The sequence below is a fragment of the Phoca vitulina genome, unplaced genomic scaffold (assembly GCF_004348235.1).
Source record: "Phoca vitulina isolate PV1807 unplaced genomic scaffold, GSC_HSeal_1.0 scaffold2, whole genome shotgun sequence".
NCBI lineage: Eukaryota > Metazoa > Chordata > Mammalia > Carnivora > Phocidae > Phoca > Phoca vitulina.
Window position 1 is genome coordinate 6436252 of NW_022589705.1, and position 20115 is coordinate 6456366.

At 41.3% G+C, this 20115-nt stretch overlaps 1 protein-coding gene and 1 pseudogene across 1 annotated transcript; one reads left to right on the forward strand and one right to left on the reverse strand.

Annotated features, from left to right (window-relative positions):
- The first annotated feature begins 890 nt into the window (after nucleotides 1–890).
- On the forward strand, nucleotides 891–14428 carry BCAS2 (BCAS2 pre-mRNA processing factor). The gene is made up of 7 exons (XM_032420984.1): nucleotides 891–1186; nucleotides 1292–1384; nucleotides 3634–3704; nucleotides 6531–6692; nucleotides 11471–11521; nucleotides 12367–12447; nucleotides 13918–14428. Exons 1-7 carry the CDS (start codon nucleotides 1094–1096, stop codon nucleotides 14042–14044), a joined length of 678 nt encoding a protein of 225 aa, XP_032276875.1. The 5' UTR covers nucleotides 891–1093; the 3' UTR covers nucleotides 14045–14428.
- Nucleotides 14429–18779: 4351 nt separating this feature from the next.
- LOC116642525 lies at nucleotides 18780–19911 on the reverse strand (annotated as a pseudogene).
- Between the last annotated feature and the right edge of the window lie 204 nt (nucleotides 19912–20115).

A 20115-nucleotide genomic window follows, 5' to 3' on the forward strand; every position in this document is an offset into this window, starting at 1 on the left:
ACAGATCTTATAATGAATAAACACAAAAATTCCATGGAACTCTTGGAGAATTTTAAATAAAGTTGCTTAAGATGTAAAGATCTTCTACTTCGCTTAAATCTATAACTAGCACATTTATCTAATGATAAGGTTAAAAGACAATCCGAATCAGTGGTAGACTAACCCGACTTAATGACGGTGGTCAACATTTCCGGGCTGTTGGCAGGCAAAGCCTGGGTCTAGATCACATACACCGGGCAGGGTATATAGTCCGACTACCTTATTTGGCCTTGGCCCGCTTAGTGAAAGGGAGCTGGGGACACAGACCAGAGACGGCGCCCCGGCAGCAGCAGGAGTGGTTGGGAGGCAAGGAGGAACACCAGTCTATTCCCGGAAGTCCTAACGGCAAATGAGTGGATTTTATATACGCGCTGAAGGCAAAATGACAGGATTTTGTTGAAGCTGGAATTGGTGGGCAGTTTTTAATCTCACCTTGGAGGAAAAGATCAGGTTCCTTTTGTTACGGAGACCCTAAAGCTTCGCAATTTTAACGGGCGATTGGCTCCGACTTCCAGAATCTGTGAAGTAACTGCATTTATCGAATGCAAGTGTTCTCAAAACTATGGTGGGGGGTACAGCAAGTAGCGCAACGGGAGAGAAAAACCGCCACAGAGAGAAAAGTTAAGGGTTGCAGGTGGAAGGTTAGGGGAGTATGAAACCAGTATCCCTCTCCCTACCGAATCCTGCCGCCCGTTTCCTCCAAAAGTTTTTTTAAAAGCATTCCCCTTCCAGATACCAGCTTCCTGCAGGGAACGAAAAGTCCCAATTCCCCTCCAAATTACTCCCGGTCGGAGGCAAAAAAAGCGGAGCACACAGGCGGACAGGAAATGGAGACGTTCCGCTGATTCTGGGAAATCGCGACGTGACGTCACGTCCGACCAAAACAAAATGGCCCGGCACTTCCTAGTAGCTGGGCGAGGGCGACTTCAGAATTGACAACTGAGCATGCGCTAGAGCCAATGCACAAGCGGCGTGTATTACGTCAGAGCGAGCGCAGGCGTAATGAAATGGGCCTGAGTGTGCGCAGACTCAGAAAGTTTAGGCAAGCCTAAGAATGGCGGGCACGGGCTTAGTTGCCGGAGAGGTTGTAGTAGATGCGCTGCCGTATTTTGACCAAGGTTACGAAGCGCCGGGTGTGCGGGAAGCGGTGAGTTCGGGCTGGGTAGCTGACTCAGCGCTCTCGGGCCCTGAGTGCTGGAAGAAGCACCTTAGAAGTTGCTACCCCTACCCTGGCCCCTGTTCTCGTTTCTAGGCTGCGGCGCTGGTAGAGGAGGAAACCCGCAGATACCGACCTACCAAGAACTACCTGAGCTACCTGACAGCCCCGGATTATTCTGCTTTTGAAGTAAGTGTGACGTCTTGAGGCCACCGTATGAGCCAGGATCCTGTGAAGCTTTATTTTGGATTGAGAGTCTAGCACGTAAAAATGCATTTTAAATTCTGGCTTTAATTATTGCTTGCTTAGCTACTTCTTACTCTGTTGTATAGGTGTTACCGGTCCATTGAAAACAACTAGATAAGCCTTCTCCGGCGTTCTTATTCTGAGACCCACTGAAGGACTTTCTGGGGCTTCGCGAACTACCCACCAATGCAAAAATTAGTGTGTACAGTTTTTCAGAGATCGGCTCCTTGCGTAAATTCTCAAAGGCATCCTCTACTCTCTAAGGTCTACTCTAAAACAAGTGATGAGGAATTTTTAATATATATAAGCCTAGGCTCCTGAGAACCACTAGAGGGCGGCCTTTGTATCACAGCCTAGGTATTTACCGACTATGTGAATGACTGAAGTGACAAACCATTTATAAGTAAAATGCTATTTAAATATTTAGCCTAGAAGTGCACCCAAGATACTACTTAGGGTGTAATCAGCTAAATGAAATGTAAAATATCATCTCTAAATTAATAGATTCTGTTAGGCACTTTCGTATTTGTTTTTTTTCCCCATTACAGATAACCATGTATTTAATGAAAGAATTCTGTTATTAAAACGCAGTATTTATATTGAAGTAACATGAAAAGAAATGTCGGTTAAGTTTTAAATAGGAGGAAGATGTTCCTATGGTATGTCATTTTCCCATACGTTTGCTAAGTGTTACCCACATATAGACGGTACCACATTAAGAAGTAAGTACAGTGATGCTTCCTTACCAGATTGGCTCCCGAAAATTTCACATAACTGCATTCAATCGCAAACTTTTAAATATTTGAACCAGTTTTCCTTTTAGCTCTCTTAAATACAACACATGCCTCCTATCTTTATAATTAGTATACTGATCATTTAACCCTTTTTCAAAATAGGAATTGATAATGTACTGGGCTCACCATCTTAGTCCTGAAAGCAGCCCTGTGAACTATATAACTATATGTTTATTACCCTAATTTTTTAAATGGGAAAACTGCAGCTTAGAGAAGCTGATTTGCCCAAGACCTTAACCACTCCTCAAATTGCTTTTGAAACTTCTCTTCCATTAATTCATTTAACTATTTATGAGAGTCTATTCTAGCCAGAAATTGGGGGACTGTCTTAATATAGTTGAAGCTGTCAAAAAATTGAAATTACACAGGATAACTGAAATACTACTATAAATGAATACTTAAGGAGTTCTTTATACTCAGGCCAGGAAATGTGCAGAACAGAAATGGAATAGGATATTGACCAAAACTTGGACCTAAAGAAGTAGACCTCTGCCATGTATTTTTTTACTTTTTATTTTTTACCATGTATTTTTTTAAATCGTACAATTGTGGGGCACCTCGGTGGCTCAGTCCGTTGAGCGTCTGCCTTCGGCTCAGGTCATGGTCCCAGGGTCCTGGGATTGAGCCCCGTACCAGGCTCCCTGCTTAGTGGGGAGTCTGCTTCTCCCTCTCCTTCTGCCTGCTGCTCCCCCTGCTTATGTGCTCTTTCTGTCTATCTCTCTCTCAAATAAATCTTTTAAAAAAATAATAAATAAATCATACAATTGTTAGAGCAGATAGCAGAACCAGTTTCTTTCGTCCTTTCCCCATTTCTCATTCTTTGCAAAGAGTGAAGTCTGAAAATAGGATTCAGGGCCAAAAGAAAGTATGGGTTTAGGCTTAAAGCCCTAAAGCAAATTATTTTATGTCCAAATCCTCTCCTCCCTTCCCCCACTCTCAGTGAATACTTAGATCCATGGTCCTCAACACTGGCTTCACTATACAGTCAACTGATGTGTTAAAAACAAGTTCTAATCATGTCCAGTCTCCACCTCAGAACAATTAAATGGGAATGGGAGAGAGGGGTAAGATGTGGCTGGGATTGAAATTGTTTTCAAACTTCCAATTGATTTTTATGTGCTGCTGGGACTGAAAGCCACTGATCTAGGAACAGTCCTTTTCTCTGTGGGTCCCTTTACATACGAAGTGTGTGTGTTCTGATCCTTGAGAGCATTTAACCCAGAGAAGACTTGGTGGGAAGGGAAATGACCCATTTTATTTTATCTTTTTAATTTTTTGGAAATGATCCATTTTAATGGATAGCATAAAGAAATACTTAAGTAGGTTAGATTCATTATTGGTGGTTATTAGTTGCAGTTTGTCGATATGATTTTGGAAATAATTCTTTCCCCCAATTAGACCGACATAATGAGAAATGAATTTGAAAGACTGGCTGCTCGACAACCAATAGAATTACTCAGTATGAAACGGTAAGTCGTATTTCTGGTTTCAGCTGGACCCAAATCATTGTTTAATTTTAAGTTGCTTGTAAAACTGCTACAGCTCTTAAAATGTGGAAAAGAAAAAATTCTTGTCTGATTTTATGTTTATGTTTCTTCATATATAATATGAACATATAATAATAGTGGTTCCTATAATCCTTTGTTAATATTCAAATATATTCTGTGCACCATTCTTCAAAAAGGCAAAATAGGGGCGCCCGGGTGGCTCAGTTGGTTAAGCATCCCACTCTTGATTTTGGCTCAAGTCATGATCTTAGAGTTGTGAGATCAGTTCCCTGCGTAGGACTCCACATTAGGTGTGGAGCCTGCTTAAGATTTTCCCTTTCCCTCTCCCTCTGCCCCTCCCTGCTCCCCCTCCCCAATCACTGCCACAAGCATGTGCTCTCTTTCTCTCTTAAAAAAAACAAAAACAAAACGCAAAATATTGTAAAATCCAACAACAGGAATGGTAATTGTAATGAAGTTCATGTTTTTAAGAATTTTCAAGGAGGGGCACCTGGGTGGCACAATAGTTGAGTGTCCAACTCTTAGTTTCGGCTCAGGTCGAGATCTTGGGGCCATGAGATCAAGCCCCACATTGGGCTCCACACTCATCACAGGGTCTGCTTGGGATTCTCTCTTCCTCTCCCCTATCCCCATGCTTGTGCTCCCTTGCTCCCTCTCTCTAAAATAAATAAATAAATCTTAAAAAAAAAAAAAATTATTTTTTCAAGGAAATGTTCCTGAATAGACATCTAGTTTTTCACTGATCACATGTCTAGGTGAAACCATGTTATGGTTTATAATGATCCCTGATTCACTCTGACACAAACCAACATTAGTAAACACAGAGTGCCTGGATAGTTTGATTTTGGTTCCACTGTTATCTTCCCTTTTGTGCCACTTTACTACAAAACTACTTCTCTCTTAAGGAAACAAAGTCCAAACATCCTTTGTTACTTCCTCTAAAATGGAGAATTGGATTGCTTAACATCTGAGATCCCTTTCAACTTTAAGATAACTATGGAATTATGGGAACCACTAAGTAGTCTGTCAGAGCAGAGTCCTTTGAGAGAGGGCCACATGCACAGTAGGTCTATCCTCTCAGATGTATGGATTAGAAGAGGGATTTTGAGTCTGTAGAACCAGAGGACCATATTTCTTATGCTCCATTTCCTGTCTAGCCTGAGTGATAAAGGCAGGAGAAGTTCCAGGATTCCTCAGTTCTTCATTTTCAGGTGTTTCCGCTCTATAGATACTCATGACAGTAACTCCTTTATGGCAGTGACCCACCAAGCAGGTGGGTCATAAAGGAAACTTCGTTCTCACAGCACTTTTTTAAGGAAATAGAATAGAAAATATCAGAATATACTGCATGTAAAGGTGAGTATTGTTTTTGTGAAACATTTTTTTTTTTAAAGATTTTATTTATTTATTTGTCAGCAAGAGAGAGAGCGAGCACAAGCACGGGGAGGGGCAGGCAGAGGGAGAAGCAGACTCCCCACTGAGCAAGGAACCCGATGCAGGACTCAATCCCAGGACCCTGGGATCATGACCTGAGCCGAAAGCAGTCGCTTAACTGAGCCACCCAGGTGTCCCTGTTTTGTGAAACATTTGTTGAGCTTTGTATATTTGTATACTGGATCACAGATACTTCTTACTGTGGGTTGTAATCAGAAGTTTGAAAACTGCCACATTTATGGCATATGTGTAAAGCTTTTTCTTTTTTTTTAACAAAATGGTTTGTCACTTCTTTTTCTTCTTTTTTTTTAAAGAGAGAGAGTGAGATAAACTTAAGCAGGCTCCACGCCTGGTGTGGAGCCCAACACAGAGATTGAGGGAATTGATCTCACGACCCTGAGATCATGACCTGAGCCGGAATCAAGAGTTGAATGCTTAACTGACTGAGCCACCCAGGCACCCCTGGTTTATCACTTCTTGATCCCAGTTACATACCCCTTAGTTGTTCATAGAAATAATGTGGAGTTTTTACAGTATCTAGTCAAAATATTAAAGTAGAAATTAAAACTTAGTCTGTAGTAACTCATCAATAACGAGCTGAGATTTATGAAGAGTGTACTCACTGGCTACATCAGCAGTGCTGAAGGACTGTGTAGCGTGAAGAGAGAACAGAGTGAGGGCCAAGTGCAAAGAATTATTATATCCCTTATATTTTTTTCTCTAGAGTGGTGTGGGTGTGTGGGTGGGAAGCTGGATGAATATAAGTGTTTTTTACAAAAATGATAGCATGGGTTTTTTTGTATCCTTTTTTCCTCCTAATATATCACAAACATGTTAATGTTTTAAGTATTCTTCAGTAGCATCATTCAGTAGCTAATTTAACAATGCTTTATATGAATATACTATAGTTTGAATCAGTTCATGTTGAAATGAACAATTTTTTGTTACTGTATATAATGGTGTTAAATCAGCCACCAGGGGCACCTGGGTGGCTCAGTCGTTGGGCGTCTGCCTTCAGCTCAGGTCATGGTCCCGGGGTCCTGGGATCAAGCCCCGCATCGGGCTCCCTGCTCAGCGGGAAGCCTGCTTCTCCCTCTCCCACTCCCCCTGCTTGTGTTCCCTCTCTCGCTGTGTCTCTCTCTGTCAAATAAATAAATAAAATATATTTTTTAAAAATCTTATTTGTAAATGAATTGTTTCTTAGGATAAATAGGTTCTTATTATTGCACAGTCTGATCTTATCTTCAGTCTTCTGTGGATTTACATTGTGCATAGACCTGTGAGGCCTTCTATTGGAAGGAAAGAAAGATTTAGGGGAATATGTAGTTTCATTTTATTTTTGTTTAATTTCAGATATGAACTTCCAGCCCCTTCCTCGGGTCAGAAAAATGACATTACTGCGTGGCAAGAATGTGTAAACAATTCTATGGCCCAGTTAGAGCATCAGGCAGTTCGAATTGAGAATTTGGAACTAATGTCACAGCATGGATGCAATGCCTGGAAAGTATATAATGAGTAAGAAACTTTTTGTTTTTATTAAACCCATACCACCCACAGCTTTGGTATTTTTTTTAAAATATGGGGATAGGTTCCTGGGTGGCTCAGTCACTTAAGCTTCTGAGTCTTGGTTTCAGCTCAGCGTCTTGAAATCAATCCCCTTGTCAGGCTCCATGCTCAGCGGGATGTCTGCTTAAAGATTCTCTTCCTCTGCCCTTCTCCTTGCTTGCTCGCTTGCTCTTTCTCTCTCTCAAATAAATAAATCTTTAAGGGACGCCTGGGTGGCTCAGTCAGTTGAGCATCTGCCTTCAGCTCGGGTCATGATCCCGGGGTCCTGGGATCGAGTCCCACATGGGGCTCCTTGCTCAGCGGGGAGCCTGCTTCTCCCTCTCCTGCTCCCCCTGCTTGTGTTCCCTCTCTTTCTGACAAATGAATAAATGAAATCTTTAATAAAAATAAAAATAATAAATAAAAAATTTAAAAATGTGGGACGTGGGATAAAAATAGTATAGTGGACTTTCATTTGGGATCATGTCCTAGAACTACTACAACCCATATGATAAGCCATTGCTTTGAGACCTGCCTCAAAAAGTACGGAGAGGACCTAAACCTAACTACATACATACATACATTTCTTTTTTCTTTCTTCCTCCCTTCCTTCCTTCCTTCATTTCATTCTTGGTTTTATTTATTTATTTGACAGAGAGACAGCTAGAGAGGGAACACAAGCAGGGGGAGTGAGAGAGGGGGAAGCAGGCTTCCCGCCAAGCAGGGAGCCTCATGCGGGACTCAGTCCCAGGACCCTGAGATCATGACCTGAACTGAAGGCAGACACTTAACGACTGAGCCATCCAGGCGCCCCCTAACTACATTAATTGTGTAATACTGTAATAAATGATTTCTGAGGTCTCATTGACAAATCACAGCATGGTGGAATGTAATTCTTAATGTGGGGGATTGCTCATACAGTCGATCCTTACTAGTTGCAAGTTATGTTCTATAAAGTGGCCTTGAATACTGAATTAGCAAATACTGTACCATTTTTCCTGGTGGAAATAATGTATGTGTATATATACACATCTCACATAGACTATAACTTTAAATCCTAAAGACAACTCCTCCTGGCAGATTCTATTTTCTTTATAAAAGAGAAAACAAATTCAGAAGTGTTAAGTAATTTGGCAGAGTTGGAAATTAAACTCCATCCTTTGGTCATCTCTGTATGACACCTGAAACAATAAGTCAGAGTGCCTCCTTGTTCCACTTCAGCTGAGAATCTACACATCCAGCAACTCAAATTTTGCGCTGCTCTGTGCATGCCATTAATGATCTCAAAACGCTGCAAGTATTGATTTTGGGGTTACAAATAAATTTGAGTGAGTAGGTAAGTTCACAAGTACAGAATCTGTAAATAATGAGAATTAACTGTAAGTAGAGAGTTAACAGGGGAAGCAAAGTGCCCACGGAAGCCACAGAGCTCCAGTTTCTGTTCTGTGTAACTAGCTTTAGGTTTTGTTACCTATCTAGGGCTCGATTTTATAATTTGTAAAATTTGGTGGTTAGATGATGTCTGTGATGCCTTTGAGCCCTAAAATCCCCTGAGTGTATTAACAGTTTAATAGCTTAAGGAATTTAACAATTTAAGGAGAAAAAGCCATTGAACCTCATGACACTATATCAAACTATTTGCTAAAGTATGTTTCCTGGAATAATAAAGCAAAATCACAAAGTGATAAATACCTTTTCTCAATTTTTCAGAATTATGTTTTAAATTTCTTTGGCCATGTAAGGATCCAGTGGGCAAAATCCGGAATTTGGGAAGCTATAGCATAAACAGTTCCATTTCCCTTGTGAATATGTTGCAAGGGAGATAAAGGAAAAATGGGGTGAAGGATTAAGAAACAGATTGATGAAAAAAATGTTTAAAAAAAAAAAAGGTCTGGGGGCGCCTGGGTGGCTCAGTTGGTTAAGCGACTGCCTTCGGCTCAGGTCATGATCCTGGAGTCCCGGGATCGAGTCCTGCGTCGGGCTCCCTGCTCAGCGGGGAGTCTGCTTGTCCCTCTGGCTCTCCTCCCTCTCATGCTCTCTGTCTCTCATTCTCTCTCTCGCAAATAAATAAAATCTTAAAAAAAAAAAAAAAAAGGTCTGCATTTCACAAAGGGGAAAAATGTGATCTTGTCCTCAAGAAGCTTTACCTAGTTGAGGACACAAGATATTTCTATGCCAGATAACCAGTAGTACATTTTTAGCAGTATGGGGGCACGTGCCATATTGTGTGCTGTGCTCTATAAACTATAGACATCCGCAGAAGGGACGTTAAGAATTAAGGTCATTTAAAAAAAAAAAAAGGAATTAAAGTCATTTAAAAATGGTGAGATTTAGGGGCACCTGGGTGGCTCAGTTGTTTGGTGCCTGACTCTTGATTTCGGCTCAGGTCGTGATCTCAGGGTACTGAGACTGAGTCCCATGTTGGGCTCCTTGAAATTCTTTCTCTCCCTCTTCCTCTGCCCCTCTCCCCCCATGCTCTCTTTCTCTAAAATAAATCTTTAAAAAAATTAAAATGGTGAGCTTTGGACATTTAGAAGAGAGTGAGAACACTCCCAAGAAGGGAAGAGAGAATAGATGCAGGGGAAAAAAATAATACATTGAAGAAAACATTGCTTTTAACTTGCCTAGAAACCTTTAATAATTTCCCATTTGTTGCAAGGTAAGGTCCAGACTGTTTAACATGGTATTCAAGGCAAAAGGCTGCGTATCTCAATCACTTTCACTTTCACTCCATCCAAAGGAATCCTCTCTCTCGTGATTATCATAACTCTGTCTCTGGGCCTTTACTCATGCCTCGCCTCCTCCTAGAATGCCTTCACCTAGTCTACCCAAATTCAATTTATTTAAGGCTCTACTCTAATCCACTTCTTTGTCTTTCCATATTATTAAAGTAAGTTTTCTTTCCTTGTGAAAGGATTTGAGGGCATCAAACATGCTGGGCAGAAAGCTTTCAGCTCTAAGTAGGTCTTGGTTCATGACCGCTTGGAAAAAAAATTTCATTAATGAGAGAATTATGTACTTGCAATTAAAGGGAAACCTTCGAGGTCAGCCCTTGTTTTTACGGATAAACAGGCTTAGCCTCATTGATGTCAAGTGACTCATTCAAGGACACAGCTATTTAGGGCAGAGCTGGGACTAGAACCCAAGTCTTCTGACTCCCATGATGCAGTGCCATAAGTTTTAATAGAAATATGTTCAGGGTGCTTAAGGAGGGACCTGTATATGGGCATACCTCATTTTATTATACTTTGCTGTATTACATTTTTTACAAATTGAAGGTTTGTGACAGCCTTGCCTCATCAAGTCTGTTGGCACCATTTTCCAATGGCATTTGGTCACTTCCTGTCTCTGTCACATCTTAGGGATTCTTTCAGTATTTCAGACTTCTCCATTATATTTGTTACAGTGATCTGTGATCAGTGATTACGACTCATTGAAAACTCAACAGTGGTTAGCAGTTTTTAGTAATAAAGTATTTTTTAATTAAGGCAGGTACTTTTTTTTTTAACACATAATGCTATTACACACTTAATAGACTACGATATAGTATGAACATAATTTTTATATGCACTGGAGAACAAGTTCATTTGATTTGCTTTATTGCTACACTTGCTTTATTGCGTGGTCTGAAACCAAACACACAGTATCTCTGAGGTATGCTTGTACTTATGGAGGATGAAAGAAAGGAGAAAACAAATAAACTGGGCTTTCAGAAAGAGGTCGTTCAAGGGGAAGCTTCCTATTAAAAGTCAGAGGTCAATACTAGAGTACCAAGCTTAATTGTCGTCAGGAGCATGGAGTGATCGTAGAAGTTAAGGAAAGGGGGATGAGCTGTAGATAAGCCTGAAGAGACACAGCTGTTTGAAGACTGAATCTTCAGAGAATTGCAGTTAGTGAGAAAAAAGTCAGTCAGTAGAGATAGAAAAATAACTTAGGAGAAAAGCAGGATATTTGAATCATGAAAGCCAGGAAACAATACTGGATTTAGAGCAAGAAAATTGTAGGGCCAGTGTGGTTGAAATGGACCCTCAAGGTGATTCTCTACTGCCTTAAGAGGAAATTGGTATGGTTGTGAGAATTACATCTCAGTAAAGCTGTTACTTGGGGGGCGGTGGGGGTGGCCCCTACCCTTGAATCATTTCTCTAATGACAGTAATAACATGGCACTCTGTATTGCTCAGCTTCTCCCCTGTGCCAGTGAGAGCTGACTTGTACTGGAATCACAATCTCCAGCCTTCCAGTTTTCTCTTCTCTCTCTAGTTAGCAGTAGACAGGAGGGGAGAATGGCAGGTTAAATGTAGGTACAGAAATATGGAGATAATAAGGGATTTGAATGAATACACTCATATGAGTTATTTTCCATGTTCTCCATGAAAAGTAATGACAGTTTAAGAAGTGACTTGGTACAGGAAATCAGAGTGTCAGTAAACTGGTTGGGCTCAAGAGGTTAAAACACCTGAAATGGAATTCAGTCTGACATTCACCTGTGTTACCTTAGCCAAGTTACTTAATTTTTCTAAGTTTTTAATGTCCTCACATGTGAAATAGGGGTAATCATACCTACCTCAAAGAATTCTTAGGAGAATTAAAGTAGCTAATATGTATAGTGTGTCTCACGTGGCATGGTATTTGGCACAGAGCTCAATAGCAGAATAACTGGAACTTGCATCAACTAGATAGCTCACTTTTAGTTGGTATTATTCAATTTTAATGTATATTAATCTGATTTTCCTCTTTTCCTTCCTTAGAAATCTAGTTCATATGATTGAACATGCACAGAAAGAGCTCCAGAAGTTAAGGTAAGTTGTTTTTTCCTCTTATTTTTTAGTAATCTCTCCACCCAGTGTGGGGCTTGAACTCACAACCCCAAGATCAAGAGTCGCATGTTTTTCTGACTGAGCCAGCCAGGTGCCCCTCTTTTCCTCTTATTTTAGTATAAAGTTTAGGTGAACCCTTAATAAACAGAATGAGAAGAAAAAGGAACCAATGCACTGTAGTCATATGAGAGTAATACTTGATGATTCACTCTGTCCAGCATCCAGTGCTGGGTTTGCCCTACTGGAGTGGAGGAGAAATAGACTTAATGTCTGAAACATTTCTACCAGGTCATTTGTAGTTTGCAAATCTGCAGACATTGAAAAGGCACTTTTAGGAGAAAATGTTGCAGAACATGTATAATCTGATTTATGTAAAAAAAATTCATCTTGGGGTGCCTGGCTGTCTCAGTCAGTAGAGCATGCAACTCTTGATCTTGGGGTCGTGAGCTTGAGCCCCACATTGGGCGTAGAGATTACTTAAAAAAAATTAATCTCTACTTGCACATACACATATAGGAAAGAGTTTGGGAAAACACCCACCAAAAACTGAACAGTAATTAGAAGGAGAAGCACATGGGAGGAGGGACTTCTGCTTTTTAATCTCTGTGTGTGCATGTATGTGTATGTGTTCAATTTTTTATGGTGAGCTTGTTTTATGAAATTTGTAATTGAAAAACAGAAGAAAGTTAATTCCTGGAATTAGTCTGTTACTGTATACATCTGTTCTTCTCGAGGAATTAAAGATGTATTACGTTGATTGTAGATTTTTCTGTTGATTTTAGTCTTATGTTAAAATGTAGGTGGGTTGTATAAATAATTTTTTGCAGGAAACATATTCAAGATTTAAACTGGCAGCGAAAAAACATGCAACTCACAGCTGGATCTAAATTAAGGGAAATGGAGTCAACGTGAGTATCTTCACTTCCATCATCTTTTAAATCGCTTAGCACATTTTAAGATCAGGATTTAACAGTATGATTCAACAGTATTCAAATGGGATGCCACAGGTGTCAGAGAAATAATGTTTTTTTCTTTTTTCTTTTTTTTAAAGATTTTTATTTATATATTTAACAGAGATAGAGATCACAAGTAGGCAGAGCGGCAGACAGAGGTAGAGGGAGAAGCAGGCTCTCCGCCGAGCAGGGAGCCCGATGCGGGGCTCAATCCCAGGACCCTGGGATCATGACCTGAGCCGAAGGCAGTCGCTCAACGGACTGAGCCACCCAGGCGCCCCAGAAATACTATTTTCTGAATCCCACTCTTCCCTGCCTCTGCCTGTCTCTGATGTGTGGACCTGGAAGGCAGTGAGAGGGACAGAACCACTGTCACTTGATTCTGGTCTCAGAGCACCCTATTTTCAGTTCAGTATTTCTGCTCTGAATAGGATTCTACTTACACTCTCCGTTTAAAAGGAAAAAATATATCTATATTTTAAACTCATGAGGGAGGGAGATTTCATACTTTGATCATTTGTGTCTCAGGTTTTTTTCCTTTGTTTATATATTTTACTTTTAAAATGTTCTTCATATGCATAGATAAGTTTATATGAATCCCTGTAATCATGAATTTTGTGTCATTTCTCTTTTTTGCTTTGCTATTTCCCTTCTTCCTCCCCCCATCTTTCTCCTTGTTCCACCTTCTCCACCTCCATGTATTCCATGTTATCAATCTCTTCATCTTTTCACGTTTTTCTTCAAGCTAATATAATCTCCCAAATATACATGTGTGTTTCTTTTCATTTGTCCTGATTTTTCTGGGGAAGGAGGAAGGCTGCTTGGATTTGTGGAATTTTCGCTTGTTCTAGAAATTTCTCCACCGTTTTAAACTCTTGCCTCTGCCCTGTTTTCTCTCCTTTTATGTTAATCCCGTTAAATATAATCTTCCATCACCTCGTCCTTTCTCCAATTATTTCTAATTTGGTTGTTAAAATTTTTTTTAATTTGAAATAATTGCAGATTCACATTAATTTGTAAGAGCTAATACAACTAGAATCTTTTTTTTTTTTTTTTAAGATTTTATGTATTTATTTTAGAGCTCAAACGGGGAGAAGGACAGGGGGAAAGGAGAGGGAAAGAGAATCTCAAGCAGACTCAGCATGGAGCTTGGTGTGGGGCTCGATCTCGTGACCCTGAGGTCATGACCAGAGCCAAAAGCGGATGCTTAACCGATGGAGCCACCCGGGCACCCAGTACATCTAGAATCTTATGTACCCTTTACCCACTTTCCCCTGATTGTGCCTCAGTTTTTTAAATGGAAAGTTAGAAGTGAAGGTTCACATTATGACCCTGGCTGAAAACATGTATATGGTAAAATCTTCTAAGAGGAATTTTATATTGAGTAATTTTTCCTTTTTCTTCTTCCTTTTTTTACTTTTCTAGTTGGGTATCCCTGGTCAGTAAGAATTATGAGATTGAAAGGACTATTGTGCAATTAGAAAATGAAATCTTTCAAATGAAGCAGCAGCATGGAGAGGCAAACAAAGAAAACATCCGGCAAGACTTCTAAAAAGACAGATGAACTTGCTGGGGAGAAAGGAAGGCAAGTTGGGCTTTCACAGAAGATCAGGCATCTGAACTGTGAGGGAGAACAGCATCTTAAGGAAATCATCAGTGGTTAAATGTTTATTGTAGAGTGTGGACTGTTAAATTTGTACATTTTAGCAAAATAAAAACTTTCAGCTTGATGGGTTTTTTTTTTTTTTTTTGCCAATTAAAAAAACGAGTCTTTCAAAATAAGTATAATATTAGAATAATATATCATAGAATTAATTTTGAACCACTGGAACATATTTTGTATCCGAGAGATCTTTATTGAAAGTTTTTAACATGTACAAGAAGTTGGAAACTTTTGGTTTGTATGTTTCCTAATAAAGGGTTATTTCTAAACAAATTTTTGATTATCAAACAAGACTTCCAAAATACAGTGTCTCCATTTCTGTCATCCATCATCATCATCGTAGGTAACAGTTTCATAAAGCTTGATATGTGCTGAGCCCTGTTCTAAGCACGTTAGGAAGATGAACTAAACTTATAGGAATAAAAAAATCATTTGGTCTTCACAAAAACCTTAGGAAGGTAGGTACTGTGTTCCCATGCACAGAGCTGTAATGGGTGCTCATTAAGTAACTTGTTAAAGTTGTATAGCTAGAAAGTCATCCAGGTGTTCAATCCAGTAGTCTAGCACTGGAGTTGTATTCTCTCTATTTGTAAGGAATTAACAAGTATAAAAGATTACTGCCTGATTCAGAAAAAATATTTGCATTCTCCTGTAATCCTTGTGTTCTCACTGCTCTTTGGGTTCCAGGTTTTCCTTATCTCAAGTCTAGCTGTAATGCAGAGTTAAGTTTATGATTATGAAATAAAAACTAAACAACAATAAAGCCCATTATTGCAGGAAGGGAGTAAGATGGAGTGTTAAAACAATGTTACTCCAAGTTTTTCTTAATGGAGGAGAGAGAATAACATTCTTGGGAGCAGAGGGTTCCTGGTTTAAGGTCATAACTTGCCTTGAGCACCAAATATTGCAATCTTTTATTTTTTAAGTTTTTATTTTACTTACTTTATTTTTCTTAAGTAATCTCTACACCCAACGTGGGGCTCAAACTCACAACCCCAAGATCAAGAGTTGCATGCTCTTCTGACTGAGCCAGCGAGGCGTCCCTGCAATCTTTTAATTTTTTTTTTTTTTAATGATATTCCCCATGGGAGGATTCATTCCGCTATTGCCTCATCCAATTTGCTGCACCTTCTACTCAGCCCCGAGAAATTTTATCTTCTGCTGTTTCCTGCCTGAGAGACTAGACTTCAGGTAGTCCCTGTCCCTTGCCACACTCCTCTCTCCAGTGATACTCCCTCAAATCCTCCTCACTCTTGGTATTTTGCTAGTAAATCCCAGTCTGGTGTAGTGACCAGCTTGCAGGGCTTGCATGTTTCCTTGACCAAGGTGAGCTTGGTGGGCCCGGTTCAGAGGGCATTACTCCGTAGAAATCAGTGGCTCTCATCAATGGCAAATCACTAAATTGAGATTGAGAGTTCTCTTTCTTTAGACTCATCATACTCCTAAAATTTGTCCCATTAGTTGAGATTCCTCTCCTGTTCATAAATAACTATGTAGAGCTTGAAGATGGCCCCAACCAAGCTAAGAGAAAACAAGTCTGCAGGTTAACTAGCCCCGCCGCTAGGTTGATCTGTGAGCCAGTAAACTGCCTATTTTGCAAGTCAATTTGAGTTGGATTTTCTGTCACAACATAAACCATCCTAATTTAAGACCCTCAAGATAAAATAACCAGGTATTTTTTCCTGAAGATACGTAACATATGCAGCAAAACACTTGATTTTTACGATGTTTATCTCAGTATACAGTGTGGATTGCAGTCTCTTTTGTCATCCTACAAGGGAAAATACTGAGCAGAGATAAGCGTGAAATAGTTACCCTTCTCTATCAACTTCAAGAGAGATTGAGCTTCCTAGCCCCATATGAAAGAAATCTTTCAGTTGCCATCAAGTTCACTGGCATGTTTGTAAGTTCTCTTAAATAATCTCCGGGGCATCTGGCTGGCTCAGTTGGTAGAGCATGTGACTCTTGATCTCAGGATTGTGAGTTTGAGCCCCATGTTAGGTGTAGAGATAACTTAAAATCTTTAAAAGATAGGACTCTGAAAAACAAACTGAGGGTTCTAGAGGGGAGGGGGGTGGGAGGATGGGTTAGCCTGGTGATGGGTATTGGGGAGGGCACGTTCTGCATGGAGCACTGGGTGTTATGCACAAACAATGAATCATGGAACACTATATCTAAAACTAATGATGTATGGGGATTAACATAACAATAAAAAACAACAACAACAACAACAATCTTTAAAAGATACATTTCAATCTCATTACCCTTAATCTTAAATTTTTAAAAATTTTTTTTTAAAGATTTTTTTATGGGGCGCCCGGGTGGCTCAGTCGTTGGGCGTCTGCCTTCGGCTCAGGTCATGATCCCAGGGTCCTGGGATCGAGCCCCACGTCGGGCTCCCTGCTCTGCGGGAAGCCTGCTCCCTCTCACAGCAAGAGAGGGAACACAAGTGGGGGAGTGGGAGAGGGAGAAGGAGGCTTCCCGCGGAGCAGGGAGCCCGACGTAGGACTCGATCCCAGGACCCCAAGATCACAACTTGAGCCGAAGGCAGACGCTTAACAACTGAACCACCTGGTGCCCAAATTTTTTAATTTTTATAAAAGATATGTACTTTTTCTTCCTTTACCTCTCCACCCCCTTTTCCCTTTCTGCTATTCTGTTCCAATCCAGTATTACTGCCACCACAAACTTAGTGGTATAAAACAATAACAAGCATTTATGTTATCTTTCACAGTTCTGGGGACTTACTGGGCTCAGGTAGAGAGTACTTAGAGTTTCTCATACAGTTGTGATCAGATAGTGGCTGGGACTAGTGTCTCCTCAATAGGTTGTTGACTTGTATCCGACACATGGGCTGGGAAGATTCGAACAGCTGAGAGCTGGGACATTCAGGAATCTGGGGCACTTCTCTCTACGTGGTTTCTCTGGTATGGAGGCTTCAGGGTAGCCAGATTTCTTGCATGACAGCTCAGGACTCCAAAGGCATATGTCAGAGAGTCCAGCAAAAGCTGTATTACCTTTTATGACTTGGCCCCAGAAGTCACACTTCTGATGTGTTGTATTTGTTAGAAGCAAGTCCAGCCATTATTCAAGGGAGAGGAATTAGATTCCACCTCAGTTGGGGATAGTGTTGAAGAATTTGTGGACATACGTGGTTTTTCTAAACTTAGACATGTTTTTTTTTTTTTTTTAAAGATTTTTATTTATTTATTTGAGAGAGAGAATGAGATAGAGAGCATGAGAGGGGGGAGGGTCAGAGGGAGAAGCAGACTCCCTGCTGAGCAGGGAGCCCAACGCGGGACTCGATCCTGGGACTCCAGGATCATGACCTAAGCCGAAGGCAGTCGCTCAACCAACTGAGCCACCCAGGTGCCCAACTTAGACATGTTTTAATATCCCTCCCATTCTCTTTCCAATGATTCAGTCCTAAAATCGTTAGATGGGGCAGAACAAAGTAAACATCCACATAGAGGATGGGCCCTAAATCCATCCTGGCCACTGTCCTTAGAAGAGAGGAAGATACGCACACACACACACACACACACACGCACGCACACACGACATTGTGAAGACGCACCAAGAGAAGAGCACCACATAAAGACAGAGATTGCTGGGTGCCTGGGTGGCTCAGTTGGTTGAGCAACTGCCTTCGGCTCAGGTCATGATCCCGGGGTCCCGGGATCAAGTCCCACATCGGGCTCCCTGCTCGGCGGGGAGTCTGCTTCTCCCTCTGACCCTACCCCCTCTTGCGCTCTCTCTCTCACTCTCTCTCTCTCTCAAATAAATAAATAAAATCTTTAAAAAAAAAAAAAGAGAGATTGCAGTGACAAGTGTACAAGCCGAGGAATGCCAAAGATTGCTGGCAAGCACCGGAAGCTGGGAGGGACGCATGAAATGCATTCTTCCTAGAGCCTTCAGAAAGAGCCCGGCCATGCTGACACTGTGACTTCAGACTTCTAGGCTCCAGAACTGTGAGACAGTAAATGTCTGTTGTTAAGCCCTCCAGTGTGTGGTATGTTGTTACCACAGCCCTAAGAAACTGAAACAGATACACTGTGACAAAGTTGAGAGCCACAGTTGTGTTGAAAACAAGCACTATGTGAATGGATATACACTGAGGCTGTTCTCCATCCCTCCATCCCCTGCTCTCTGCCTTCTCTCAACAGGAAATTGGAAAGTCTTTGGAGCCCAAGAGAAAACAACCTAAAAGTTGTTGAAATTGACAGTTTTTCAACAAATGACCCAGCCAAGTCCCTTTGCAGTGAGGCTCAACAACCCTTCCCACTCCAGCACACAGAGCTTCTAATCTGTGTTTTACTTCTCCACTCTTTTTTTTTTTGCAGAAATTACTTTTATTATATTAAAATATTCCTTAATGAGCGAGCAGTTATTCATGTGAAGGAGAGTTTAGAAAACAGATTTATGACTGTATTAGCCCTGTCCTTGATTAGAGATTTATGAATTATACACAAAATATTATTGCCTAGAGTAGGTCACTCTGGAAGCGGTAGTAGAGAAGGTCTAAGAGGCTGTGAACTTGGAAGAGCTTCTCCCTGCTTGTTGGGCTGTGCCAGTCAGACCACAGGACTTGGGTACAAGGATGGACATGTTTTCTCTGCTCAATTTATAGCCTTACAACAGTTCAAATGCTCTTTCCTGCATGCATCAGTTCAAAGGCTTCATTAATTTGGTCAAAAGACAGATTGTAAGTCACAAATTCATCAACTTTAATCTTTTTGGACATCTATTCAGACACCAACTTTGGGACACTGTCCACACTCTTCCATTCTCCAAAGGCAGTGCCTTTCCACATGCGGCCTGTTACCAGCTGAAACGGGCGAGTGGTGATTTCTTCCTCTGAAGCCGCTACTCCAACCACCATGCTGACGCCCCGGCCTTGGTGGCAGGCCTCCAGCGCTGCTCTCATGACCTTCACGTTACCAGCGCACACGAAGGAATAGTCCACTCCCCCGACAGTCATTTCAGTGAGCACTTCCTGGATGGGTTTCCTGAACTCCTGGGGTTAATACCTTCAGAGGCTCCAAACTCCCTAGCCCTTGTGAATTCATCTTTATTGATGTCTACACCAACGATCCGGATGCACCAGCCACCTACAGCCCACGCTGGCCGCCAGTCCACCTCCGCCTGGGCCAAAGATGGCACCAGCAGAGCGAGGCTCCCCCTTGGCAGTGTTCACAGCAGCACCATGACCAGCTGAAGTGCCACAGCCCAGAAGACAGACTTTATCCAAAGGTGCTAACGGATCAATTTTAGCAACAGAGATATCAGCCGCAACTGTATATTCAGAAAACGTGCTGGTCCCCATGGAATGTAGAATTGTCTTTCCTTCGCAAGTAAATCTGCTGGTACCATCTGGCATTAATCCTCTCCCTTGAGTAAGTCTTATCTTCTGGCAAAGGTTTGTTTTAGGGTTTAGACAAAATTTGCATTCTCCACACTGTGGGATATAAAGTGGGATGACAGTATCACCTGCCTTCAGCTTAGTAAATCCTTCGCCACCACTTTGCGTGGTTCTAGCACCTTCATGTCCCAAGATCACTGGAAAACTCCCTTCAGGCTCAGCCCCACTCAGGGTATAGGCAACTGGCGTGGCAAACTGCAGTGGCGATCGTCTTAATTCGAACTTCATGAGCCTTTGAGGGTGCCCCCTCTACCTCCTCTACAGAGAGGGGTTTTCCTGCCTCCCAGGCAACTGCAGCCTTGCACTTGATAACCTGGTTCGCCATGACCTCGGACTCGGGTCAGTGAGGGGCGGACATCCAGGGTGGGCTGCCCAGGGACCTCCCCACTCTTAAATATGAATGGACAATCGAGGATTACCAGATAGATAGCTAAGAGACATCTTCATCATGAAAGACAAGGAAAAAAACAGGAAACCCCATAAGGAAAACAACAGATGGTGCAAGGAAACCTTTTTTGTTAAGAAATATATCCTCAGG

Bases quoted from the DNA above. Each gene is read 5' to 3' on its own strand.
- BCAS2 (XM_032420984.1), top strand. From the start codon at position 1,094: ATGGCGGGCACGGGCTTAGTTGCCGGAGAGGTTGTAGTAGATGCGCTG. The intron at 6,693-11,470 runs GTAAGAAACTTT...TTCCTTCCTTAG, and splicing joins GCCTGGAAAGTATATAATGA to AAATCTAGTTCATATGATTG. The intron at 12,448-13,917 runs GTGAGTATCTTC...TTACTTTTCTAG, and splicing joins TTAAGGGAAATGGAGTCAAC to TTGGGTATCCCTGGTCAGTA.